This window comes from Ranitomeya imitator, chromosome 8 (assembly GCF_032444005.1).
Source record: "Ranitomeya imitator isolate aRanImi1 chromosome 8, aRanImi1.pri, whole genome shotgun sequence".
Classification (NCBI taxonomy): Eukaryota; Metazoa; Chordata; class Amphibia; order Anura; family Dendrobatidae; genus Ranitomeya; species Ranitomeya imitator.
Window position 1 is genome coordinate 79,451,293 of NC_091289.1, and position 27,237 is coordinate 79,478,529.

The 27,237-nt window shown below is 45.7% G+C and overlaps 1 protein-coding gene across 1 annotated transcript in view; it reads right to left on the reverse strand.

Moving 5' to 3' along the window:
- The window catches only part of LOC138647834 (uncharacterized), a 140,995-nt gene that overhangs the window by 48,426 nt on the left and 65,332 nt on the right, over positions 1-27,237 (reverse strand). The window contains exons 6-7 of the mRNA XM_069737116.1: positions 11,280-11,404; positions 10,207-10,321 (exon numbers count right to left, since the gene is read on the reverse strand). Of these exons, the coding sequence (XP_069593217.1) occupies positions 10,207-10,321; positions 11,280-11,404 (240 nt within the window). The remainder of the gene's footprint in view (positions 1-10,206; positions 10,322-11,279; positions 11,405-27,237) is intronic.

The following is a 27,237-nucleotide window of genomic DNA, read 5'->3' on the forward strand; positions in this document are numbered from 1 at the left end:
CGCTCCAATTGCTGGCATTAACTCAGGGTGAGTCCTTGGTCAGTCATTTTGCCGTCCAATTCCGCACCTTAGCATCTGAGCTGGATTGGTCGGATAAAGCTCTTATCCCCATATTTTGGAGGGGCTTGGCTGACCACGTAAAGGACGCTCTGGCCACTAGGGAGATTCCTGCCACACTGGAGGAGTTAATAACTGTCTCCACTCGAATTGACCTCCGTTTTAACGAGCGGAGGTTAGAGCGAGCCCAGTGTAGGCAGAGGTTTCGGCTGGCTCCTACTTTTGCCAAACCTCTTGAATTTCCAGTCCTGGTTCCTGAGTCACATGAGGCCAGGGAGGTGTCACAAGCAGGATCTAAGTCCCGGACCGCTTGTGCACTCAGGGTCTGTCATGTTTGCCAGCAGTCAGGACATCTAGCCACCAGATGTCCTCAGCGGTCGAGGAAACGTCAGCGTCTAGTGGTAGTTGGTGGAGGTACACTAGACACGGCGACGTTTGCCTCTAAGTTGTCCTTTAAGGGGACAATTACTATTGGCCCATTTTCCCACTCGGTAGAGCTCTGCGTGGATTCTGGGGCGGAGGGCAACTTTATGTCTTCTGCCTTCGCCCAACGTCACGCAATACCCTTGGTTATGCTTGCTCAACCAGTAACGGTGCGAGTGGTGAATAGGTCGACATTGCCCTCACAGATAACACACCAGACCATCCCTTTTACTCTGTCCATGTCGCCATCTCATCAGGAGATAATTTCTCTGCTCGTCATTCCGGAAGGAATTGATGAGATCCTGTTGGGAATACCTTGGCTACGGTACCACTCTCCTCATATCGAGTGGTCCTCAGGCAGAATTCTGGGTTGGGGTGAATCTTGTGGGGGTAGGTGTCAGAGGGAGTTCGTTCAGGTTGCTACTACTGAGGTATCCGCAGATCTATCCTCTCTCCCCAAGCAGTATTGGTCATATGCAGACGTATTCTCCAAAAAGGCGGCGGAGACCCTTCCGCCCCATCGCCCCTATGACTGTCCTATTGACCTCTTGCCTGGTGCTGAGCCTCCCCGGGGTCGAGTCTATCCGCTATCTCTCCCGGAGACGGAGGCAATGTCACAGTACATACAGGAAAATCTGGCAAGAGGGTTCATCAGGAAGTCAGTGTCACCTGCTGGGGCAGGATTCTTCTTCGTGCAGAAGAAGAGTGGGGAATTGCGTCCATGCATAGACTACAGGGGTCTTAACGCCATCACCGTTAAGAATAAATACCCTTTGCCTTTGATATCTGAACTGTTCGATAGGCTTCGGGGAGCAAGGGTATTTACTAAATTAGATCTGCGGGGTGCTTACAACCTGATTCGCATCCGTGAGGGGGACGAATGGAAGACGGCTTTTAACACCAGGGATGGGCACTATGAATATCTGGTGATGCCCTTTGGGCTCTGTAATGCCCCAGCCGTTTTCCAAGACTTTGTGAACGATATCTTCCGGGATATGCTTTCCACCTCGGTCGTAGTCTATCTGGATGATATTCTCATCTACTCTCCAGATATTGACTCCCACCGGAGAGATGTTTGCAAAGTCTTCGACCTCCTACAGGCAAACTCCCTCTATGCCAAGTTGGAGAAGTGCATGTTTGAGCAGGAGTCCTTACCTTTCCTAGGCTACATCATCTCAGCCCAGGGATTGGCTATGGATCCTGCCAAACTACAGGCTGTGATGGACTGGCAGGAACCTCATTCTCTTAAAGCGGTGCAGCGCTTTATGGGGTTCATCAATTATTATCGCCAGTTCATCCCGCATTTCTCAACTTTGGTAGCTCCCTTGGTTGCCCTCACCAAGAAGGGGGCAAATCCTAAATTGTGGTCTGAGGAGGTCTCCAAGGCCTTTATCTCTATAAAGTCACACTTCGCTAGCGCTCCCATACTTCATCGCCCCGATGTTGATAAGCCATTTATCATGGAGGTGGATGCCTCTTCTGTTGGTGCTGGAGCAGTCCTCTTCCAAAAGGATGCTCAAGGTCGGAAGCATCCTTGCTTCTTTTTCTCCAAGACCTTCGCACCAGCAGAGAGGAATTATTCCATCGGGGACAGGGAGTTGCTAGCCATGAAGTTGGCTTTCTCGGAGTGGAGACATCTCTTGGAGGGAGCACGTTTTCCCTTCCAAGTCTTCACAGATCACAAAAATTTGGTGTATCTGCAGACAGCTCAGCGGTTGAATTCTCGCCAGGCCAGATGGTCCTTGTTCTTCTCCCGGTTTCATTTCACCCTCCATTTCCTTTCTGGGGAGAAGAACATTCGGGCCGATGCTCTCTCTCGCTCCGTTGTGTCATCTGCGGAGGAGGAGGAGGAGCCTCGGCTTATTGTCCCCACCGAGAGTTTGAGAACCGTGGCCCCGGTTTTGCTGGAGTCTGTGCCCCCGGGAACGACTTTTGTTCCATCTAGTTTGCGGCCGGAGGTTCTCTCTTGGGCGCACTCGTCCAGGGTGGGTGGACATTTTGGTACTAAAAGGACATCTGAGTTACTGGCGAGGACATACTGGTGGCCGCATATGGCTCGTGATGTCGCGGAGTACGTTCGGGCGTGTGTTTCTTGCGCCAGGAACAAGACTCCTCGGCAACGGCCAGCTGGTTTGCTTTACCCTCTGCCCGTGGCTGACAGGCCCTGGGAGATGGTCGGGATGGACTTTGTGGTGGGCTTACCCAAGTCTCGTAATTGCACCATTATCTGGGTGATCACTGACCATTTCTCCAAAATGGTGCATTTGGTGCCTCTTCCACGGCTACCATCTGCACGGGCGTTGGCTGTCTTGTTTATCAAGCATATCTTTCGCTTACACGGTATGCCAGACTGGTCAGACTCCATTCCTCTTAAATTACGGCCAGCATCCACGTGTTCCAGTGCCCATGCCTGTGTCTTCCGCTGATCCCAGGGTGGCAGACTGGGCTGTGGAGGCACGGGACATTTGGGATCGCACGCAGGATGCCATTCGGGCCTCCAAGGAGAGAATGAGGTCCTCCGCCGATGTTCATCGGCGCCCTGCTCCGACTTTTGTCCCTGGCGACTTGGTGTGGCTCTCCGCCCGTAACATCAGGTTGCGAGTTGAGTCCACTAAGTTTGCTCCTCGCTACTTGGGTCCCTTCAAGGTTCTCGAACAGGTTAATCCTGTGGTCTACCGCCTGGCTCTTCCTCCACGCTTGGGTATCACCGACACCTTTCATGTGTCCCTCTTGAAACCCGTATACATGTCCCGGTTTTCCGAGTCATCTGCCGGGACATCGGGTTCGTCTACGGACGATTACAAGGTGAACGCTATTTTGGGGTGTAAGGTGGTACGCGGCAAAAAGTTCTATCTGGTGGATTGGAAGGGTTATGGTCCAGAGAACAGGTCATGGGAGCCTACTGAAAACATTCGGGCCCCACAGCTCATTGCTGCCTTCGAACGTAGCGAGGCCCAAGGAGGGGGGGGCCTAGAAGGGGGGGTAATGTTAGGAGTCGAGTTTCCTCTGCTGCACAGGGGGAATCTCGATCCGTCTCCGCTGCGGTCTCCCATTCTCCTCCAGCCGCAGTGGAGCCTGCTCAGCAGGGACGTCGATCCCAGCGTCTCGCTCAGTCTGACTCTGTGAGAAGAGTTACTGCTGCTTCTCCAGCTTCTGCCTTTAAAGCCAATACTGGTCAGCAGCGAGTGGACTTCTCTGGGACTAAGTCCTTGTCTGCGCACACTGAGCATGCCCAGGGCAAGATCTCCCGTTGGAGATCGAGGGTCATGTGCTCAGACTCTGCAGCGCATTCTATTGGTCCTCTTGGCAGGTTTTGGAAGGGCAAAGTTTCTGTGGCCGCTTCCTGTCCTGCAGCTATATAAACTGCGCATGACCGCACGGCCATGCGCTAGTGTACAACTTTATACGTGTGTTTGTTGTGAGTGCAAGTCGTCCTTTAAATACCCCTACCCTACTGTATGATTGTTCGCGTATGGTGTATGGCTGCTATCTAGCGCCCGACTTAACACTCAACGTGTCACACACGTGTCAGCGTCCTCTGCTGTGACCGCCAGTGCGGCGCCACGCGCCTGTGTGCGCTTCCTGACCCATGTCTGGGTACTTAGTGGTGCCTGCCAGCACGGCACAGTTTGCACTTCGATGCCTCTATTGTATATACTTTTCACACCCAGTTGTGGTGTAGTGCCAGCAAGGGTCTAATCGGACTACTATCCCTGTTGGGGTCTAGTTCGCTGACCACTTGCTCGCGCTCTATGTGCGGTACCGCGATCCTGTGACGCAACAGGATCGCTTTCTTCACGCTGGGTGAGGTTTAACCCACGCGTGTATACTTATGAGTACCGCCATATCGTCTGTCATGTCCTAGCAGCAGGTTTCACCTGCACGGTGGACCCCGGACTGCGAACGCATCCATTACATCTCTCTTGGTGCGTTCCGCCAGTCCTAACAGCTAGTATATATATATATATATACAGTGGGGCAAAAAAGTATTTAGTCAGTCAGCAATAGTGCAAGTTCCACCACTTAAAAAGATGAGAGGCGTCTGTAATTTACATCATAGGTAGACCTCAACTATGGGAGACAAACTGAGAAAAAAAATCCAGAAAATCACATTTTCTGTTTTTTTAACAATTTATTTGCATATTATGGTGGCAAATAAGTATTTGGTCAGAAACAAAATTTCATCTCAATACTTTGTAATATATCCTTTGTTGGCAATGACAGAGGTCAAACGTTTTCTGTAAGTCTTCACAAGGTTGCCACACACTGTTGTTGGTATGTTGGCTCATTCCTCCATGCAGATCTCCTCTAGAGCAGTGATGTTTTTGGCTTTTCGCTTGGCAACACGGACTTTCAACTCCCTCCAAAGGTTTTCTATAGGGTTGAGATCTGGAGACTGGCTAGGCCACTCCAGGACCTTAAAATGCTTCTTACGAAGCCACTCCGTCGTTGCCCTGGCGGTGTGCTTTGGATCATTGTCATGTTGAAAGACCCAGCCACGTTTCATCTTCAATGCCCTTGCTGATGGAAGGAGGTTTGCACTCAAAATCTCACGATACATGGCCCCATTAATTCTTTCATGTACCCGGATCAGTCGTCCTGGCCCCTTTGCAGAGAAACAGCCCCAAAGCATGATGTTTCCACCACCATGCTTTACAGTAGGTATGGTGTTTGATGGATGCAACTCAGTATTCTTTTTCCTCCAAACACAACAAGTTGTGTTTCTACCAAACAGTTCCAGTTTGGTTTCATCAGACCATAGGACATTCTCCCAAAACTCCTCTGGATCATCCAAATGCTCTCTAGCAAACTTCAGACGGGCCCGGACATGTACTGGCTTAAGCAGTGGGACACGTCTGGCACTGCAGGATCTGAATCCATGGTGGTGTAGTGTGTTACTTATGGTAGGCCTTGTTACATTGGTCCCAGCTCTCTGCAGTTCATTCACTAGGTCCCCCCGCGTGGTTCTGGGATTTTTGCTCACCGTTCTTGTGATCATTCTGACCCCACGGGGTGTGATTTTGCGTGGAGCCCCAGATCGAGGGAGATTATCAGTGGTCTTGTATGTCTTCCATTTTCTAATTATTGCTCCCACTGTTGATTTCTTCACTCCATGCTGGTTGGCTATTGCAGATTCAGTCTTCCCAGCCTGGTGCAGGGCTACAATTTTGTTTCTGGTGTCCTTTGACAGCTCTTTGGTCTTCACCATAGTGGAGTTTGGAGTCAGACTGTTTGAGGGTGTGCACAGGTGTCTTTTTATACTGATAACAAGTTTAAACAGGTGCCATTACTACAGGTAATGAGTGGAGGAAAGAGGAGACTCTTAAAGAAGAAGTTACAGGTCTGTGAGAGCCAGAAATCTTGATTGTTTGTTTCTGACCAAATACTTATTTTCCACCATAATATGCAAATAAATTGTTAAAAAAAACAGACAATGTGATTTTCTGGATTTTTTTTTCTCAGTTTGTCTCCCATAGTTGAGGTCTACCTATGATGTAAATTACAGACGCCTCTCATCTTTTTAAGTGGTGGAACTTGCACTATTGCTGACTGACTAAATACTTTTTTGCCCCACTGTATATATATATATATATTTTTTTTTTTTAAACCAACACAAATATAAAGCTACTAGATGGTGGCCCGATTCTAACGCATTGGGTATTCTAGAAAATGTATGCGTAGTTTATAGCACAGCCCACGCAGTACATTGCGCTGCCTACACAGTACATTGCGCAGCCCACGCAGTACATTGCGCCGCCCACACAGTACATTGTGCAGCCCATGCAAAAAATGTTGTATATTGCGCAGCCCACATAGTATATTGCCCAGCCCACATAGTACATTGCGCAGCCCACGGTGTACATTGCGCAGCCCACGTAGTATATTGCGCAGCCCACGTAGTATATTGTGCAGCACACATAGTATATTGCGCAGCCCACGTAGTATATTGCGCAGCCCACGTAGTATATTGCGCAGCCCACGTTGTACATTGCGCAGCCCACCTAGTATATTGCGCAGCCCACATAGTATATTGCCCAGGCCACGTAGTACATTGCCCAGGCCACGTTGTATATTGCGCAGCCCACGTAGTATATTACGTAGCCCACGTTGTATATTGCGCAGCCCATGTAGTATATTGCGCAGCCCACGTAGTATATTGTGCAGCCCACGTTATATATTGCGCAGCCCACGTTGTATATTGCGCAGCCCACGTTGTATATTGCGCAGCCCACCTTGTATATTGCGCAGCCCACCTTGTATATTGCACAGCCCACGTTGTATATTGCGCAGCACACATAGTATATTGCGCAGCCCACGTAGTATATTGCGCAGCCCACGTTGTATATTGCCCAGCCCACGTAGTATATTGTGCAGCCCACGTAGTATATTGCCCAGGCCACATAGTACATTGCCCAGGCCACGTTGTATATTGCGCAGCCCACGTAGTATATTGCGCAGCCCACATTGTATATTGCGCAGCCCATGTAGTATATTGCGCAGCCCACATAGTATATTGTGCAGCCCACGTTGTATATTGCGCAGCCCACGTTGTATATTGTGCAGCCCACGTTGTATATTGAACAGCCCACGTAGTATATTGCACAGTCCATGTAGTATATTGCACAGCCCACGCAGTCTATAGCAATGTGGGCACCATATCCCTGTTAAAAAAAAGAATTAAAATAAAAAATAGTTATTTACTCACCCCCTTATATACTGTATATATATATATATATATATATATTTATATATATATATATATATACAAAAATTTTTTTTTTTTTTTAAAGCAACACAAATATAAAGCTACTAGATGGTGGCCCGATTCTAACGCATTGGGTATTCTAGAATATGTATGCGTAGTGCATAGCACAGCCCACGCAGTACATTGCGCAGCCTACACAGTACATTGCGCAGCCCACGCAGTAAATTGCGCAGCCCACACAGTACATTGTGCAGCCCATGCATGAAATGTTGTATATTGCGCAGCCCACGTAGTATATTACCCAGCCCACATAGTACATTGCGCAGCCCACGGTGTACATTGCGCAGCCCACGTAGTATATTGCGCAGCCCATGTAGTATATTGCCCAGGCCACGTAGTACATTGCGCAGCCCACGTAGTATATTGCGCAGCCCACGTAGTATATTGCGCAGCCCAAGTTGTATATTGCGCAGTCCATGTAGTATATTGCGCAGCCCACATAGTATATTGCGCAGCCCACGTTGTATAATCTTCAACTATATCAATAGTAAAAGAATAAAAACTGAAAATGTAGGCCCCTTAAAAAATAGTGAGGAAAGAATGGTTGTAGATGATGAGGAAAAAGCTAATATATTAAACACCTTCTTCTCCACGGTATTCACGGTGGAAAATGAAATGCTAGGTGAAATCCCAAGAAACAATGAAAACCGTATATTAAGGGTCACCAATCTAACCCAAGAAGAGGTGCGAAACCGACTAAATAAGATTAAAATAGATAAATCTCCGGGTCCAGATGGCATACACCCACAAGTACTAAGAGAACTAAGTAATGTAATAGATAAACCATTATTTCTTATTTTTAGGGACTCTATAGCAACGGGGTCTGTTCCGCAGGACTGGCGCATAGCAAATGTGGTGCCAATATTCAAAAAGGGTTCTAAAAGTGAACCTGGAAATTATAGGCCAGTAAGTCTAACCTCTATTGTTGGTAAAATATTTGAAAGGTTTTTGAGGGATGTTATTCTGGATTATCTCAATGAGAATAACTGTTTAACTCCATATCAGCATGGGTTTATGAGAAATCGCTCCTGTCAAACTAATCTAATCAGTTTTTATGAAGAGGTAAGCTATAGGCTGGACCACGGTGAGTCATTGGACGTGGTATATCTCGCTTTTTCCAAAGCGTTTGATACCGTGCCGCACAAGAGGTTGGTACACAAAATGAGAATGCTTGGTCTGGGGGAAAATGTGTGTAAATGGGTTAGTAACTGGCTTAGTGATAGAAAGCAGAGGGTGGTTATAAATGGTATAGTCTCTAACTGGGTCACTGTGACCAGTGGGGTACCGCAGGGTCGGTATTGGGACCTGTTCTCTTCAACATATTCATTAATGATCTGGTAGAAGGTTTACACAGTAAAATATCAATATTTGCAGATGATACAAAAATATGTAAAGCAGTTAATACAAGAGAAGATAGTATTCTGCTACAGATGGATCTGGATAAGTTGGAAACTTGGGCTGAAAGGTGGCAGATGAGTTATAACAATGATAAATGTAAGGTTATACACATGGGAAGAAGGAATCAATATCACAATTACACACTGAATGGGAAACCACTGAGTAAATCTGACAGGGAGAAGGACTTGGGGATCCTAGTCAATGATAAACTTACCTGTAGCAGCCAGTGCCAGGCAGCAGCTGCCAAGGCAAACAGGATCATGGGGTGCATTAAAAGAGGTCTGGATACACATGATGAGAGCATTATACTGCCTCTGTACAAATCCCTAGTTAGACCGCACATGGAGTACTGTGTCCAGTTTTGGGCACCGGTGCTCAGGAAGGATATAATGGAACTAGAGAGAGTACAAAGGAGGGCAACAAAATTAATAAAGGGGATGGGAGAACTACAATACCCAGATAGATTAGCGAAATTAGGATTATTTAGTCTAGAAAAAAGACGACTGAGGGGCGATCTAATAACCATGTATAAGTATATAAGGGGACAATACAAATATCTCGCTGAGGATTTGTTTATACCAAGGAAGGTGACGGGCACAAGGGGGCATTCTTTGCGTCTGGAGGAGAGAAGGTTTTTCCACCAACATAGAAGAGGATTCTTTACTGTTAGGGCAGTGAGAATCTGGAATTGCTTGCCTGAGGAGGTGGTGATGGTGAACTCAGTCGAGGGGTTCAAGAGAGGCCTGGATATCTTCCTGGAGCAGAACAATATTGTATCATACAATTATTAGGTTCTGTGGAAGGACGTAGATCTGGGGATTTATTATGATGGAATATAGGCTGAACTGGATGGACAAATGTCTTTTTTCGGCCTTACTAACTATGTTACTATGTTACTATGTTACTATTTTACTATATTGCGCAGCCCACATTGTATATTGCGCAGCCCACCTTGTATATTGCGCAGCCCATGTTGTATATTGCACAGCCCACGTAGTATATTGCGCAGCACACATAGTATATTGCGCAGCCCACGTAGTATATTGCGCAGCCCACGTTGTATATTGCGCAGCCCACTTAGTATATTGCCCAGGCCACGTAGTACATTGCGCAGCCCACGTTGTATATTGCGCAGCCCACGTTGTATATTGCGCAGCCCACGCTGTATATTGCACAGTTCATGTAGTATACTGCACAGCCCACGCAGTCTATAGCAATGTGGGCACCATATCCCTGTTAAAAAAAAGAATTAAAATAAAAAATAGTTATATACTCACCCTCCTCGTGCGCTCCGGTCTGGACTGCACGTCATCATCTCGCGAGATCGCAATGCATGGAGCGGTCAAGGGGGCGTCGCAAGGAGCGTCGGTAACTGCTTCGATCCGGGGGGCCACCGGAGGGTGAGTATATAACTATTTATATATATTTGCCGCGACCAATCAGCGACTTGGATTTCCATGACAGACAGAGGCTGCGACCAATGAATATCCGTGACAGAAGGACAGACAGACAGACGGAAGTGACCCTTAGACAATTATATAGTAGATAGATGCAATATTTACAATATTTAAGTATCTTGATTCTCCGGAATTGCCGAAGAGAGGACTATTTTCTCCAGTATACCCTTCCCAAGAGCCATGCAGGTCATAAGTCATAACGTTGATAAAATCCAAGGCTCTGTAAGAGATGGAATCTTTGTGAAAATAAATGTTAGCTGCCTATACTGTATATCCAGAAAATAAAGAAAAACTAGTCGTTTTTTATACCAAAGCAACATTGAGGTTGCACTCCTGGTGTCAATGTTACAACTGGGAAACTTATGGCAACCAAATCCTATTGAATTTATTCATAAAATATCTTTCTATGCAGAATTTTACTTGGCCTATTTGTAATAAAAAGTGAAAAATGAAGAGTTATTTGGCACAAGATTGAGCTAGCCTAATATCCACATTCTACTTCCTTTCTCCTGTGATTTTACATACAGGTGCCCAAGGGATTTATTTCCATGTATATAGACAAATCTTGTATACTTCCATAAATTCTGTATCACACATTTACTATATTTACCCCCTCTAAGTGTCACGTGTAGTAGCTGTCTTATTGGGGAAAAAAACCCTTTAGGCTATGTGCACACGTTGCAGAATGGGGTGCAGAATTTTCTGCACAAAATCTGCATCTCCTGGCAGAAACCACAGGTGCAGATTTGCCGCGGATTTTGTGCGGTTTTTACCACTGTGGATTTCTATCATGGAGGGGTGCAGAAACGCTGCAGATCCGCACAAAAGAATGCATTTCTTTTAAATCTGCAGCGTTTCCGCACGGATTTTTCCGCACCATCTGCACAGCTTTTTTTCCCCATTGATTTACATTGTACTGTAAATCACAGTGCGTATCTGCAGCTTTTCTGCGTGGAAAAATCCGCTGCGGATCCGCACTAAATCCGCATCAAGTGCACATAGCCTTAGGCTCTTGGAACTATACACATAAATGTAAAAAAAAAAAAATATGTTAATAACTCACATTATGAAAACATGCCAATATGTCCATAATGGTTTAATAACATAATATAATGGAAGACAGAAGATAGTTTTATAGATACATAGATACAAGGACAGGAAAATACATATGTTCTTACACAGCAATCTGTGGTATTTGATAACTTGATTGGATATTATTGATGCTTGCAGCCACTGCAGCAGTCAGCAAGAGTCTTGGCTGTTTGGATCTTACAGCTTCTTTTTCAAATGCTTCCTTAATTTCCTATAATAGTGTAAAAATACAGTTTTATCTAAAACAATATTGATAAAATCAATCAAACCAAACTGGAAAATATCTGCTATATGTACAGCCTCCTAGGGAAATACAAAGTAAAGCCTCAAGATTACCTCTCCCTCACAATTTTACTGAGCGAGGTGTTAAAATGTATTTCTTTTCAACTGATCATCTAAAGTAAAGCTAAATTAAAGCATTTGTATGATGAATTTAACCCGTGTGTCCAACTCCCTATAATGACAGCCATGGCTTCCTCCACCTAATTTAACAGCATTAGTTGTATATGTTTATTTTACATTATAGTTACATAGTTACATAGTTATTAAGGTTGAAGGAAGACTATAAGTCCATCTAGTTCAACCCTTAGCCTAACCTAACATGCCCTAACATGTTGATCCAGAGGAAGGCAAAAAAACCCATGTGGCAAAGAGTAAGCTCCACATTGGGGAAAAAAAATCCTTCCCGACTCCACATACGGCAATCAGACTAGTTCACTGGATCAACGCCCTATCAGGGAATCTAGTGTATATATAACCTGTAACATTATACTTTTCCAGAAAGGTATCCAGTCCCCTCTTAAATTTAAGTAATGAATCACTCATTACAACATCATACGGCAGAGAGTTCCATAATCTCACTGCTCTTACAGTAAAGAATCTGCGTCTGTTATTATGCTTAAACCTTTTTTCCTCCAAACGCAGAGGATGCCCCCTTGTCCCTGTTTCAGGTCTATGATTAAATAATCATCAGAAAGGTCTTTGTACTGTCCCCTCATATATTTATACATTAAAATAAGATCACCCCTTAGTCTTCGTTTTTCCAAACTAAATAGCCCCAAGTGTAATAACTAGAGTTGAGCGACCTTGACCTTTTTAGAGTCGAGCCAGGTTTCGCGAAACCCGACTATCTCAAAAGTCGGGTCGAGTGAAATCGGCCGATTATGACGTAAAGTCGGGATCGACCGAAACACGAAACCCAATGCAAGTCAATGGGGCAGCATAGTCGGCAGTGAGTGGGGGCCAGGAAAACACCTAGAGTGCCCATTTTAATGTCAAAACCATCCATTCTTCTTAATGAAGCTTGTCAAGCGTAATTTACCTTATAATAATTGGAAGGCATTTGAAATTGGGGGTCATTTGGCTAAAGTTGTGGGGGGTAGGGCTGGTTCAAGTAATTAGTGGGCCCAGGAAATCTGGACCACGTCAGGGCAGTGGAGCAGGGAGAGGTAAGTATTTCAACTTTGCAAGTGCTGTGAACCTGAGCAAGCAGGGGGGGCCCACTCGTTGGCATTGGCACTGGCACAGGGCCCCTCAAAGTACAGCGGTGTGTTTGCACGGCGGGGGCGCCTCCCACCGGCAGCAACACTTTTGCGTACTATGAGAGGCCCTGTGCCAGTGACGTCGCCAACTAGTATTCCTCCCCCCACCTGATGAAGGAACCTGCACTTTCATCTGCACCTTCCTCTTTGTCCCCGTGTAAGGTGGTATGGTATGCGGGAAGAGCAACCTGACTTTCAGCAGGGTCACAATGTTGTTGTGTAGCGTGCACGGGGAATGTTGCGTTATGGGTCAATGTACCAGCAGACTCATCTATCACTGGCTGGGCAATGGGCAGGATGAGGAGGAAACACAGATATAGGCCCAAAGAATAAAGTTGGCTAAATGCAGTTCAAAATTGGTAACACAGGAATAACCAGGGGGCATTGCAGTGGAGGACAACTGGAATGAGAGGCTGACACAGAGAGTAGGCCCAAATCAGTAAGTAGTCGAAATGCAGTTCAAAATTGGCAACCGTAGTAAACAGGCGGCACAGCTTTGTTCAGTGGAGGAGAACAGCAAGGAGTGGCAGACACCGATAGTAGGCCCCAACCCAACTAGTAGGCCAAATGCAGTCTAACATTAACAACTACTTAACGAGCGCCTGAAAACGGAATTTCAGGACAGGAAACCAGGAGAACAGCAAGGAGCGGCAGACACTGTTAGTAGGCCCCAAACCAACTAGTACGCCAAATGCAGTTGTTCCATTTAACCACAATTTAACGAGAGCCTGAAGATAGAAGCTCAGGAAAGGCAACCTGGAGAACACCTTGGAGTGGAACACACCATCTCTCTCCACCCCATACCCATTTTGTAGGCCTAATGCAGTGTAGTTTTCTACAACTACTAAACGAGAGTCGGAAGACCGAAGCAATGGCAAGGAAACCTGGGGAACACCTTGGAGTGTAACACACCATCTCTCTCCACCCGATACCCATTTTGTAGGCCTAATGCAGTGTAGTTTTCTACAACTACTAAACGAGAGTCTGAAGACCGAAGCAATGGCAAGGAAACCTGGGGAACACCTTGGAGTGTAACACACCATATCTCTCCACCCGATACCCATTTTGTAGGCCTAATGCAGTGTAGTTTTCTATAACTACTAAACGAGAGTCGGAAGATCGAAGCAATGGCGAGGAAACCTGGAGAACACCTTGGAGTGTAACACACCATCTCTCTCCACCCCATAGCCAATTTGGAGGCCTAATGCAGTGTAGTTTCCAACAACTACTAAACGAGAGCATTAAGATCGAAGCTCTGGAAAGGCAACCTGGAGAACACCTTGGAGTGGAACACACCATCTCTCTCCACCCTATACCCATTTTGTAGGCCTAATGCAGTGTAGTTTTCTACAACTACTAAACGAGAGTCTGAAGACCGAAGCAATGGCAAGGAAACCTGGGGAACACCTTGGAGTGGAACACACCATCTCTCTCCACCCCATACCCATTTTGTAGGCCTAATGCAGAGTAGTTTTCTACAACTACTAAACGAGAGTCAGAAGATCGAAGCAATGGCGAGGAAACCTGGAGAACACCTTGGAGTGTAACACACCATCTCTTACCACCCCATACCCATTTTGTAGGCCTAATGCAGTGTAGTTTTCTACAACTACTAAACGAGAGTCGGAAGACCGAAGCAATGGCAAGGAAACCTGGGGAACATCTTGGAGTGTAACACACCATCTCTCTCCACCCCATACCCAATTTGTAGGCCTAATGCAGCCTACTTTCCGACAACTACTAAACGAGAGCATGAAGATCGAAGCTCAGGAAAGGCAACCTGGGGAACACCTTGGAGTGTAACACACCCTCTCTCTACACCATGGAAGGGCTGATTCTTAGGAAGGAAGGCTGTCGGAAAGAAGCAGGGCGCGTCCGAGGGTGATTATATTCTTATTAGGTATATACTCACCCTCGGAAGCGCCCTGCTTCTTTATTTGTAATGAATGTTTATTTGCAATGTGGTTTTGACTTACTCTATTTTTTTGGTAAATAATGATTTTATTATTTTCATTGTTTTGCATCTTCTTGGCAATAATATAAAGAAGACGCGACAGGACAACACTCGGTGGATGCCATATCTGTGTTTTAAATTGAAAAAAACTTTCAGTTAACTACTTGCAGGAGAAAGTTATTGTAGCTGGTGGCCATTTTTAGTACTGTACCAGATTTTTGTTGTATGTGTTTGTTTTTAATGTTAAAATGTCTGCATTTGATATCTCTCCAGTATTTTCTTTTTTATAAGCAAAATACTTATTTTTATATTTTCTGATGTTGGTTCAAGGGGTACACGGGCAGCAGTAGACAGGTCAGTGGAGGCCTAGTGGAAGGAGGGACCGCAGACAGGCTTCGAAGGCCTAACATAATAAATTGGGCTGGCTGTCGGCAATTTTAAATTGGTTCCAGGGGAACACGGGCGGCAGTAGCCAGGTCAGTGTAGTAGTAGTGGAAAGAACGGGCCGCAGACAGGCTTCGAAGGCCTAACATAACAAAGATTGGGCTGTAGGCAATTTAAAATTGGTTCCAGGGGAACACGGGCAGCAGTAGACAGGTCAGTGGAGGCCTAGTGGAAGGAGGGACCGCAGACAGGCTTCGAAGCCCTAACATAATAAATTGGGCTGGCTGTAGGCAATTTAAAATTGGTTCCAGGGGAACACGGGCGGCAGTAGACAGGTCAGTGGAGGCCTAGTGGAAGGAGGGACCGCAGACAGGCTTCGAAGCCCTAACATAATAAATTGGGCTGGCTGTAGGCAATTTAAAATTGGTTCCAGGGGAACACGGGCGGCAGTAGACAGGTCAGTGGAGGCCTAGTGGAAGGAGGGACCGCAGACAGGCTTCGAAGCCCTAACATAATAAATTGGGCTGGCTGTAGGCAATTTAAAATTGGTTCCAGGGGAACACGGGCAGCAGTGGCCTGGTCAGTGTAGTAGTAGTGGAAAGAACGGGCCGCAGACAGGCTTCGAAGGCCTAACATAACAAAAATTGGGCTGTAGGCAATTTAAAATTGGTTCCAGGGGAACACGGGCAGCAGTAGACAGGTCAGTGGAGGCCTAGTGGAAGGAGGGACCGCAGACAGGCTTCGAAGCCCTAACATAATAAATTGGGCTGGCTGTAGGCAATTTAAAATTGGTTCCAGGGGAACACGGGCGGCAGTAGACAGGTCAGTGGAGGCCTAGTGGAAGGAGGGCCGCAGACAGGCTTCGAAGCCCTAACAATAAATTGGGCTGGCTGTAGGCAATTTAAAATTGGTTCCAGGGGAACACGGGCAGCAGTAGACAGGTCAGTGGAGGCCTAGTGGAAGGAGGGACCGCAGACAGGCTTCGAAGGCCTAACATAAGAAAAATGTCAATACAATGGTATTGACAGTGCCAGGCATTGAAGGATGTCAGCGCATAGACTAAACATTGGTGGAGCTGTGAGAGAAAATTTTGCAAGTGGTAGAGCACTGTTTGAGCTGGGGGGGGGACTGTCTTGTGGCCGGCGGTACAGGCCCAGGGCCCCTCATGTTACAACGGTGTGTCTGACGTTGGGTGCGCACCACCACCGCCAGACACTTTATTGTACTATGAGGGACCTAGTGGCAGTGCCGTCGACCAAAAGCGGGCACACCCACCTCTTCAGACAAACAGTACTCTCACGGGTGCTGGCGCCAAGTGGCGATACCACGGCCCCGTGTGGGGACATTGGCCATTTAGGGAGGTGTTAACTTGTCGGATGCTGGACAATCAGGTGCTGCAAATTACGAGATTGGAAAAGTCGTTCAGAATAGTCCACAGGCAAGACCTTTACATAGGAAAGCTAGGTGTCAGCCGGGCAAGGTGGGGCAAAAGATTTCGAAATCCAGTTGAGGTTCATTTTAATGAAGGTTAGATCATCTACATTTTGGGTAGCCAGACGAGTCCTTTTTTCTGTTAGTATTGAACCTGCAGCACTGAATACTCTTTCTGATAGGACACTAGCTGCCGGGCAAGCAAGCTCCTGCAATGCATATTCTGCCAATTCTGGCCAGGTGTCTAATTTTGATGCCCAGTAATCAAATGGGAATGATGGTTGAGGGAGAACGTCGATAAGGGATGAAAAATAGTTAGTAACCATACTGGACAAATGTTGTCTCCTGTCACTTTGAATTGATGCTGCAGTACCTGTCCTGTCTGCGGTCATAGCAAAATCACTCCACAACCTGGTCAGAAAACCCCTCTGGCCAACGCCACTTCTGATTTCTGCCCCTCTAACACCTCTGGTCTGCTGGCCCCTGCAGCTTGTGTTAGAACGATCACGGGCGCTGTGTGCAGGGAATGCCAGAAGCAAACGGTCAACAAGAGTTGATTGTTTGGTTGCTAATATTAGTTCCAAGTTCTCATGTGGCATTATATTTTGCAATTTGCCTTTATAGCGAGGATCAAGGAGGCAGGCCAACCAGTAATCGTCATCGTTCATCATTTTTGTTGTGCGTGTGTCCCTTTTGAGGATACGTAAGGCATAATCCGCCATGTGGGCCAAAGTTCCAGTTCTCAAATCTGTGGTTGTGCTTGGTTGAGGGGCAGTTTCAGGCAAATCCACGTCACTTGTGTCCCTCCAAAAACCAGAACCCGGGCTTGCCGCGCCAACAATTTCCACTGGCCCCGGAAAAGATTCCTCATTAAAAATATAATCATCCCCATCATCCTCCTCGTCCTCCTCCTCCTCTTCGCCCGCTACCTCGTCCTGTACACTGCCCTGGCCAGACAATGGCTGACTGTCATCAAGGCTTTCCTCTTCCTCAGCTGCAGACGCCTGATCCTTTATGTGCGTCAAACTTTACATCAGCAGACGCATTAGGGGAATGCTCATGCTTATTATGGCGTTGTCTGCACTAACCAGCCGTGTGCATTCCTCAAAACACTGAAGGACTTGACACATGTCTTGAATCTTCGACCACTGCACACCTGACAACTCCATGTCTGCCATCCTACTGCCTGCCCGTGTATGTGTATCCTCCCACAAAAACATAACAGCCTGCCTCTGTTCACACAGTCTCTGAAGCATGTGCAGTGTTGAGTTCCACCTTGTTGCAACGTCTATGATTAGGCGATGCTGGGGAAGGTTCAAAGAACGCTGATAGGTCTGCATACGGCTGGAGTGCACGGGCGAACGGCGGATATGTGAGCAAAGTCCACGCACTTTAAGGAGCAGGTCGGATAACCCCGGATAACTTTTCAGGAAGCACTGCACCACCAGGTTTAAGGTGTGAGCCAGGCAAGGAATGTGTTTCAGTTGGGAAAGGGAGATGGCAGCCATGAAATTCCTTCCGTTATCACTCACTACCTTGTCTGCCTCAAGATCTACAGTGCCCAGCCACGACTGCGTTTCTTTCTGCAAGAACTCGGACAGAACTTCAGCGGTGTGTCTGTTGTCGCCCAAACACTTCATAGCCAATACAGCCTGCTGACGTTTGCCAGTAGCTGCCCCATAATGGGAGACCTGGTGTGCAACAGTGGCAGCTGCGGATGGAGTGGTTGTGCGACTGCGGTCTGTGGACGAGGTCTCGCTTCTGCAGGAGGACGAGGAGGAGGAGGAGGGGGTGCGAACGGCTACAGCCAACTGTTTCCTAGACCGTGGGCTAGGCAGAACTGTCCCAAACTTGCTGTCCCCTGTGGACCCTGCATCCACCACATTTACCCAGTGTGCCGTGATGGACACGTAACGTCCCTGGCCATGCCTACTGGTCCATGCATCTGTTGTCAGGTGCACCTTTGTGCTCACAGATTGCCTGAGTGCATGGATGATGCGCTCTTTAACATGCTGGTGGAGGGCTGGGATGGCTTTTCTGGAAAAAAAGTGTCGACTGGGTAGCTCGTAGCGTGGTACAGCGTAGTCCATCAGGGCTTTGAAAGCTCCGCTTTTAACTAACCAGTAGGGCATCATCTCTAACGAGATTAGTCTAGCTATGTGGGCGTTCAAACCCTGTGTACGCGGATGCGAGGCTAAGTACTTCCTTTTTCTAACCATAGTCTCATGTAGGGTGAGCTGGACTGGAGAGCTGGAGATCGTGGAACTAGTGGGGGTGCCGGTGGACATGGCAGACTGAGAGACGGTGGGAGATGGTATTGTTGCCGCCGGTGCCCTAGATGCAGTGTTTCCTACTACGAAACTGGTGATTCCCTGACCCTGACTGCTTTGGCCTGGCAAAGAAACCTGCACAGATACTGCAGGTGGTGCAGAAAATGGTGGCCCTACACTGCCGGAAGGGATGTTGCGTTGATGACTAGCTTCATTGGCCGAGGGTGCTACAACCTTAAGGGACGTTTGGTAGTTAGTCCAAGCTTGCAAATGCATGGTGGTTAAATGTCTATGCATGCAACTTGTATTGAGACGTTTCAGATTCTGCCCTCTGCTTAAGGTAGTTGAACATTTTTGACAGATGACTTTGCGCTGATCAATTGGATGTTGTTTAAAAAAATGCCAGACTGCACTCTTTCTAGCATCGGATACCTTTTCAGGCATTGCAGACTGAGCTTTAACCGGATGGCCACGCTGTCCTCCAACAGGTTTTGACTTTGCCACGCGTTTTGGGCAAGATACGGGCCCGGCAGATGGAACCTGTTGCGATGTTGATGCCTGCTGCGGCCCCTCCTCCTCCGCTTCAGAACTGCTGCCGCCTGCACCCTGTTCCCCCAATGGCTGCCAATCGGGGTCAAGAATTGGGTCATCTATTACCTCTTCTTGTAGCCCGTGTGCAACTTCGTCTGTGTCACCGTGTCGGTCGGTGGTATAGCGTTCGTGATGGGGCAACATAGTCTCATCAGGGTCTGATTCTTGATCAGCACCCTGCGAGGGCAATGCTGTGGTCTGAGTCAAAGGACCAGCATAGTAGTCTGGCTGTGGCTGTGCATCAGTGCACTCCATGTCAGATTCAACTTGTAATGGGCATGGACTGTTAACTGCTTCACTTTCTAAGCCAGGGACGGTATGTGTAAAGAGCTCCATGGAGTAACCCGTTGTATCGCCTGCTGCATTCTTCTCTGTTGTTGTTTTTGCTGAAGAGGACAAGGAAGCGACTTGTCCCTGACCGTGAACATCCACTAACGACGCGCTGCTTTTACTTTTACCAGTTTCACGAGAGGAGGCAAAAGAGCTAGAGGCTGAGTCAGCAAGATAAGCCAAAACTTGCTCTTGCTGCTCCGGCTTTAAAAGCGGTTTTCCTACTCCCAGAAAAGGGAGCGTTCGAGGCCTTGTGTAGCCAGACGACGAACCTGGCTCCACAGCTCCAGACTTAGGTGCAATATTTTTTTTCCCACGACCACCTGATGCTCCACCACTACCACTACCCTCATTACCAGCTAACAATGAACGCCCCCGGCCACGACCTCTTCTACCAGACTTCCTCATTGTTTTAAAAACGTTACCAAACTAACGGTATTTGTTGCTGTCACACAACTTAAACGGTGAGCTATAACTTCAGTATGATTTAGCTACCCCTTTACAGGTGGGTGAGACCACAACGAAAATCAGGCACAATGTTACACACTCTGTTGTTGGTGGCAACAAATGAGAGAGATGCCACACACGCAGGAATGTCACTGAAGCGCAAATGTAAATATTAATCTCCCACTGATTTGTGTTTTTTTTTTTAAAAGGGAGACTTTAGAAAAAAAAAAATAATAAAAAAAAATGATTTTTTAAGGAAGAATTTATAAACCAAATAAAATGAAATGATTGTTTCAGGGAGAATTTAGAAAACAAATAAAAAAAAAATAGGCTTTCTATGGCCCACTGAGGGAGAGAGGACGCACACAGGAGTCAGGAGTGGCACACAAGCCCAGAGGCCAATATTTATCTCCCACTGATTGATTTAGTGATTTTTTCAGGTAGATTTTGGAACCCAAATCAAGCAAAAAAATTAATAGGCTTTCTATGGCCCACAATTGGAGAGAGAGAGATGGCACACCCAGGAGTCAAGACTGGCACACAAGCAGAAAGGGCAATATTAATCTCCCACTGATTTGATTTTTTTTTTTTTTTTCAGGGAGACTTTAGAAAAAAAAAATACAAAAAAAATGATTTTTTCAGGAATAATTTAGAAACCAAATAAAATAAAATGATTTTTTCAGGGAGAATTTAGAAAACAAATAAAACAAAAAATAGGCTTTCTAGGGCCCACTGAGTGAGAGATGACGCACACAGGAGTCAGGAGTGGCACACAAGCCCAGAGGCCAATATTTATCTCCCACTGATTTAGTGATTTTTTCAGGTAGATTTTGGAACCCAAATCAAGCAAAAAAATAAATAGGCTTTCTATGGCCCACAATTGGAGAGAGAGAGAGAGAGATGGCACACCCAGGAGTCAAGACTGGCACACAAGCAGAAAGGGCAATATTAATCTCCCACTGATTTGATTTTTTTTTTTTTTCAGGGAGACTTTAGAAAAAAAAAATACAAAAAAATGAATTTTTCAGGAAGAATTTAGAAACAAAATAAAATAAAATGATTGTTTCAGGGAGAATTTAGAAAACAAATAAAAAAAAATAGGCTTTGTAGGGCCCACTGAGTGAGAGAGGACGCACACAGGAGTCAGGAGTGGCACACAAGCCCAGAGGCCAATATTTATCTCCCACTGCTTGATTTAGTGATTTTTTCAGGTAGATTTTGGAACCCCAATCAAGCAAAAAAATTAATAGGCTTTCTATGGCCCACAATTGGAGAGAGAGAGAGAGATGGCACACCCAGGAGTCAAGACTGGCACACAAGCAGAAAGGGCAATATTAATCTCCCACTGATTTGATTTTTTTTTTTTTTTTCAGGGAGACTAGAAAAAAAAATACAAAAAAAATGATTTTTTCAGGAATAATTTAGAAACCAAATAAAATAAAATGATTTTTTCAGGGAGAATTTAGAAAACAAATAAAACAAAAAATAGGCTTTCTAGGGCCCTCTGAGTGAGAGATGACGCACACAGGAGTCAGGAGTGGCACACAAGCCCAGAGGCCAATATTTATCTCCCACTGATTTAGTGATTTTTTCAGTTAGATTTTGGAACCCAAATCAAGCAAAAAAATAAATAGGCTTTCTATGGCCCACAATTGGAGAGAGAGAGAGAGAGATGGCACACCCAGGAGTCAAGACTGGCACACAAGCAGAAAGGGCAATATTAATCTCCCACTGATTTGATTTTTTTTTTTTTTTCAGGGAGACTTTAGAAAAAAAAAATACAAAAAAATGAATTTTTCAGGAAGAATTTAGAAACAAAATAAAATAAAATGATTGTTTCAGGGAGAATTTAGAAAACAAATAAAAAAAAATAGGCTTTGTAGGGCCCACTGAGTGAGAGAGGATGCACACAGGAGTCAGGAGTGGCACACAAGCCCAGAGGCCAATATTTATCTCCCACTGATTGATTTAGTGATTTTTTCAGGTAGATTTTGGAACCCAAATCAAGCAAAAAAATTAATAGGCTTTCTATGGCCCACAATTGGAGAGAGAGAGATGGCACACCCAGGAGTCAAGACTGGCACACAAGCAGAAAGGGCAATATTAATCTCCCACTGATTTGATTTTTTTTTTTTTTTTTCAGGGAGACTTTAGAAAAAAAAAATACAAAAAAAATGATTTTTTCAGGAATAATTTAGAAACCAAATAAAATAAAATGATTTTTTCAGGGAGAACTTAGAAAACAAATAAAACAAAAAATAGGCTTTCTAGGGCCCACTGAGTGAGAGATGACGCACACAGGAGTCAGGAGTGGCACACAAGCCCAGAGGCCAATATTTATCTCCCACTGATTGATTTATTGATTTTTTCAGGTAGAATTTAGAACCCAAATCAACCAAAAAAATAAATAGGCTTTCTATGGCCCACTATTTGTGAGAGAGATGGCACGCTCAGGACTGGCACACAAGCCCAGAGGCCAATATTAATCTCCCACTTTTTTTTTTTTTTCCAGGGAAAATTTATAAACCCAATAAAAAAAATAATAAATAGGCTTTCTATGGCCCACTATCTGAGAGAGAGAGATGGCACGCTTAGGACTGGCACACAAGCCCAAAGGCCAATATTAATCTCCCACTGATTGATTTATTGATTTTTTCAGGTAGAATTTAGAACCCAAATCAACCAAAAAAATAAATAGGCTTTCTATGGCCCACTATTTGTGAGAGAGATGGCACGCTCAGGACTGGCACACAAGCCCAGAGGCCAATATTAATCTCCCACTTTTTTTTTTTTTTTTCCAGGGAAAATTTATAAACCCAATAAAAAAAATAATAAATTGGCTTTCTATGGCCCACTATCTGAGAGAGAGAGATGGCACGCTTAGGACTGGCACACAAGCCCAAAGGCCAATATTAATCTCCCACTGATTGATTTATTGATTTTTTCAGGTAGAATTTAGAACCCAAATCAAGCAAAAAAATGAATAGGCTTTCTATGGCCCACTGAGTGAGAGATGGCACTCACAGGAGTCAGGAGTGGCACACAAGCCCTGAGGCCAATATTTTTCTCCCACTGATTGATGTTGTGATTTTTTCAGGTAGATTTTGGAACCCAAATCAAGCAAAACAATAAATAGGCTTTCTATGGCCCACTGAGTGAGAGATGGCACACACAGGAGTAAGGAGTGGCACACAAGCCCTGAGGCCAATATTTTTCTCCCACTGATTGATGTAGTGATTTTTTCAGGTAGATTTTAGAACCCAAATCAAGCAAAACAATGAATAGGCTTTCTATGGCCCACTGAGTGAGAGATGACACAGACAGGGATGGCACTCTTGCAGAAATGCCAATCTTAATCTCCCACAAAAAAAAAAAAAAAAAGGAACTGTCCTTCAATTACTATCTCCCTGCAGTAATCTCAGCCAGGTATGGCAGGCAGCAATAAGGAGTGGACTGATGCACAAATTAAATAAAAAGTGTGGACAAACAAACAAGATAGCTGTGCAGAAAGGAAGGAACAAGAGGATTTGTGCTTTGAAAAAAGCAGTTGGTTTGCACAGCGGCGTACACACAGCAATGCAGCTATCAGGGAGCCTTCTAGGGCAGCCCAATGAGCTACAGCGCTGAGGAAAAAAAAAAATGTAGCTTCCACTGTCCCTGCACACCGAAGGTGGTGTTGGGCTGTGGAAATCGCTACAGCACAAGCGGTTTGGTGGTTAATGGACCCTGCCTAACGCTATCCCTGCTTCTGACGAAGCGGCAGCAACCTCTCCCTAAGCTCAGATCAGCAGCAGTAATATGGCGGTCGGCGGGAACGCCTCTTTATAGCCCCTGTGACGCCGCGGACAGCAAGCCAATCACTGCAATGCCCTTCTCTAAGATGGTGGGGACCAGGACCTATGTCATCACGCTGCCCACACTCTGCGTTTACCTTCATTGGCTGAGAAATGGCGCTTTTCGCGTCATTGAAACGCGACTTTGGCGCGAAAGTCGCGTACCGCATGGCCGACCCCGCACAGGGGTCGGATCGGGTTTCATGAAACCCGACTTTGTCAAAAGTTGGCGACTTTTGAAAATGTTCGACCCGTTTCGCTCAACCCTAGTAATAACCTATCTTGGTATTGCAGACCCCTCAGTCCTCTAATAACCTTGGTCGCTCTTCTCTGCACCCGCTCCAGTTCAGCTATGTCTTTCTTATACACTGGAGACCAGAACTGTGCACAGTATTCTAAGTGTGGTCGAACTAGTGACTTGTATAGAGGTAAAATTATGTTCTCCTCATGAGCATCTATGCCTCTTTTAATGCATCCCATTATTTTATTTGCCTTTGTAGCAGCTGCCTGACACTGGCCACTGAATATGAGTTTGTCATCCACCCATACACCCAGGTCTTTTCGATTGACGGTTTTGCCCAGAGTTTTAGAATTAAGCGCACAGTAATACATCTTATTACTTCTACCCAAGTGCATGACCTTACATTTATCCCCATTAAAGCTCATTTGCCATTTATCAGCCCAAGCTTCTAGTTTACATAAATCATCCTGTAATATAAAATTGTCTTCCTCTGTATTGATTACCCTGCAGAGTTTAGTGTCATCTGCAAATATTGAAATACTACTCTGAATGCCCCCTACAAGGTCATTAATAAATATGTTAAAAAGAAGAGGGCCCAATACTGACCCCTGTGGTATCCCATTGCTAACCGCTACCCAGTCCGAGTGTGCTCCATTAATAACCACCCTTTGTTTCCTATCCCTGAGCCAGCTCTCAACCCACTTACACATATTTTCCCCTATCCCCATTATTCTCATTTTATGTTTCAACCTTTTGTGTGGCACCGTATCAAAAGCTTTTGAAAAGTCCATATACACTACATCCACTGGGTTCCCTTGGTCCAGTCCGGAACTTACCTCTTCATAGAAGCTGATCAAATTAGTCTGACATGAACGGTCCCTAGTAAACCCGTGCTGATACTGGGTCATGAGGTTATTCCTCTTCAGATACTCCAGTATAGCATCCTATAGAATGCCCTCCAGGATTTTACCTACAGTAGAGGTTAAGCTTACTGGCCTATAATTTCCGAGTTCAGTTTTTGTCCCCTTTTTGAATATTGGCACCACATTTGCTATACGCCAGTCCTGTGGTACAGACCCTGTTATTATGGAGTCTTTAAAGATTAAAAATAATGGTCTATCAATGACTGTACTTAATTCCTGCAGTACTCGAGGGTGTATCCCATCCGGGCCCGGAGATTTGTCAATTTTAGTGATTTTTAGACACCACCGCACTTCCTGCTGGGTTAAGCAGGTGACATTTAGTTAGGAATTTTTATCACTGATCATTTTGTATGCCAAGGGATTTTCTTGTGTAAATACTGATGAAAAAAAGTAATTTAGCATATTGGCTTTTCCTAATCCTCATCCACCATTTCACCCAGACTATTTTTAAGGGGGCCAACACTATCATTTTTTAGTTTCTTACTTTTCATGTAGTTAAAGAATATTTTAGGATTATTTTTACTCTCTCTGGCAATGAGTCTCTCTGTTTCAATCTTTGCTGCCTTGATTTGCTTTTTACAGAATTTATTTAATTTTTCTAAATTTCTTTAATTCTCTAAATGCATTCTTTTTGTCACTTATTGTGCCCCTTACAGCTCTATTTAGCCATATTGGTTTCCTCCTATTTCTAGTACGTTTATTCCCATGCGGTATTTACTGTGCACAGGTCCTTATCCAGGATGCTAATAAATGTCTCCCATTTTCTTTGTGTATTTTTGTGTCTCAGGATATCGTCCCAGTTAATTGCACCAAGATCATCTCTCATCCATTGGAAATTTGCCCTCCCGAAGTTTAGTGTCCTTGTAACCCCTCTATTACACATCTTTTTAAAGGATGCGTGAAAACTTATTATTTTGTGATCACTATTTCCCAAGTAACCCCCAACCCTTATATTTGATATGCGGTGTTAGGTGTCGAGTTCCCGCTTCTGCACAAGGGGAATTTCGAGGCATCTCCGCTGCGGTCTCCCATTCTTATCCAGCCGCAGTGGAGTCTGCTCAGCAGAGACGTCGGTCCCAGCGTCTTGCTCAGTCTCACTCTGTACAAAGAGTTACTGCTGCTTTTCCTGCTTCTGCCATTGAAGTCAGTGTTGGGCAGCGGCGAGCAGATGCTTTTGGGGCTAAGTCCTGCTTTTCTCTTTCTGAGCATGCCCAGGGCAAGATCTCCCAATGGAGATCGAGGGTCACATGCTCAGGTACTGCAGCACATCCCATTGGTCCTCCAGGAAGGTCCTGAAAGGGCAAAACTTTGGTAGCAGCTTCCCATTGGTCCTTTATTGGAAGGTCCTGAACTTGCTGCAACTATATAAGCTGCGCATGACCGCACGGCCATGCGCTAGTGTACATTTGTAAATGTGTGTGTGTTGTGAGTGAAAGTCGCTCTTTAAATAACCCTCCCTATTGGATGACTGTTCGCGGAAGGTGTATGTTTGCTATCTAGCTCCCGACTTAGCCATCAGCACGTAAACACACAATACAGCGTCTTATTGCTGTGACCGCCAGTTCGGCGCCTTGTGGTTTCACAGCGCTTTAGCGACCCAAGCCTGGGTGGTTAGTGGCATTCGCCAGTGCGGCACTGCATGCACTCTCGTGCTTCTATTGCTGTCACTCTGACACCTCAGTAGCGGTGTCGAGCGCATGAGGTCTATGTACTCAAATCCTGTGTCTTGGGATTGAGTTCTGAGACTCGTTGCTTGCGCTCTTGGTGCGGTACCACGGCCCTGTGACGTAACAGGGTTCGCTTCCTTCACACAGGGTGAGGTTAGCCCATGTGTGTATTCACTTTATACCTCCATATAGTCCGTCATTACTTGGCAGCAGGTTCCATCTCTGCACGATGGATCCCGGGCTGCGAACGCACCATACTCTCTCTGTCTTATTATTTGGCGCGTTCCGCTAGCCCTAACATTACACTAGCGCCAGGGTCTGGCTAGTAATGACGGACAAACAGCAATCCTTGCGGTATATCCAGCAGCTGGAGGGTAGGTTGGAGGCTCTCGAGAGCTCAACCTCAGCTGTGGATGTTACCGCAGTTGCTGT